Genomic DNA, 1321 nt, shown 5'->3' with positions numbered 1-1321 from the left:
ATGCATGCTGAGTACGATGTGCGTTTTCATCGCAACCGACACGATTCTGCTCTACATGGTGCAACACGTTTGCGGCCTACTGTCCCTTGCTGGGTAATCATCACCATTTCCATTTTTAATCATAAAACAATAGCAAGAATACAACGAAACTAGAGGAGCTTGTTGATTATTAAATTTTATACTTCTGTTTAAATATTGTTGAACATTATCGTAGACATCGTTTCAAGTATTCCATGGGCACCGGTTATTCACTGACAAACTCAGAGAAAATCAACAAAGAGTTGGTGTACAAGAAAGTATGTTACGCTATTAAAACTCACAAACGAGCTCTCACGTTAGTATCGTATGAACAAATTTACAAAATAAGAAATAGATCGCGCTTGTTAAACGAGATTTAACACCAGGTTTCTCACCGAAATCGAGAGCGTGTATGCTCTGAATCTATTCATACAAGTGGGTGTAGTCGTATTGACATTTACTATCACATTACTAAAAGTGAGTGACGTCTTGCTCTTGATCTAATACGCGAAATTAATAATGGTGCAAATATGAATTGTCTAAAACAATAGGTAGCTTCGGTAACGCTGACTATGGAGACTTATCAATATTACGGATTCCTTGTCACTCAGCTGATACATATCTTCTTTCTAACGGTTCAAGGCCAATTCGTGATCGACTTGCATGACATCGTCTACCAGGAGGGGTGAAAAATAAACATACTTTGAATGTTGTTCTTTAATATTTAGAAAAATAAACTTCTTAAAAATTTGTTTTATCACACGAGATTTTTCCATGTTAATATACTAGCAATGAATTTATTATTTAATTATTAGTGTCAGATTTGTGTATAGTATTATGTTTTATAGAATGTTCGTATAATATTCTATAGGTACCATACATGCTGGTATTATGCAGACGTGAGGACACAAGCATTGTTAGTTCTGGTATTACGGAGAAACCTGCTTCCTCCTTTATTAACCGCCGGTGGATTAATACAATTAAAATTGGACAGTTTTGCTGAGGTAAACTAATAAACAATTAATGAGATAGTTGGTCTGTATTTATTAGTGCTTTCGTTTCAGATCGTGAAAGCGAGTGTTTCGTACTTCACCGTATTGAAATCAGTTTAAACATTGTAGTTAAATGAACAGAAATAAAGAACTAGTGTGAAATAAACATTGAGCTACATAAAACATCTGAATTTTATATAGCTCAATGCTAAAACCCAATAAATCTGTATTGTACATGATGCAAATGCAATAAAACTAATTTAACATTGTTATAGTTATAGAAAATACAATGGGAGCAATAACAATTAATT

The 1321-nt window shown here is 33.7% G+C and overlaps 1 protein-coding gene across 1 annotated transcript; it reads left to right on the top strand.

Annotated features, from left to right (window-relative positions):
• The first annotated feature begins 13 nt into the window (after positions 1 to 13).
• Positions 14 to 1252, top strand: LOC108628223 (odorant receptor 22c-like). Its single transcript, XM_018029992.2, has 6 exons — positions 14 to 93; positions 215 to 334; positions 405 to 495; positions 570 to 703; positions 890 to 1022; positions 1083 to 1252. The coding sequence occupies exons 1-6, from the start codon at positions 17 to 19 to the stop codon at positions 1128 to 1130; spliced, it is 603 nt and encodes a 200-aa protein (XP_017885481.2). The 5' UTR covers positions 14 to 16; the 3' UTR covers positions 1131 to 1252.
• The last annotated feature ends 69 nt before the right edge of the window (positions 1253 to 1321 follow it).

This window comes from Ceratina calcarata, unplaced genomic scaffold (assembly GCF_001652005.2).
Source record: "Ceratina calcarata isolate Rehan_Ccalc_2016 unplaced genomic scaffold, ASM165200v1 scaffold513, whole genome shotgun sequence".
NCBI classification, from domain to species: Eukaryota; Metazoa; Arthropoda; class Insecta; order Hymenoptera; family Apidae; genus Ceratina; species Ceratina calcarata.
Note: the sequence above shows the minus strand (reverse complement) of the source record. Positions and strands in the feature narration are given on the sequence as shown.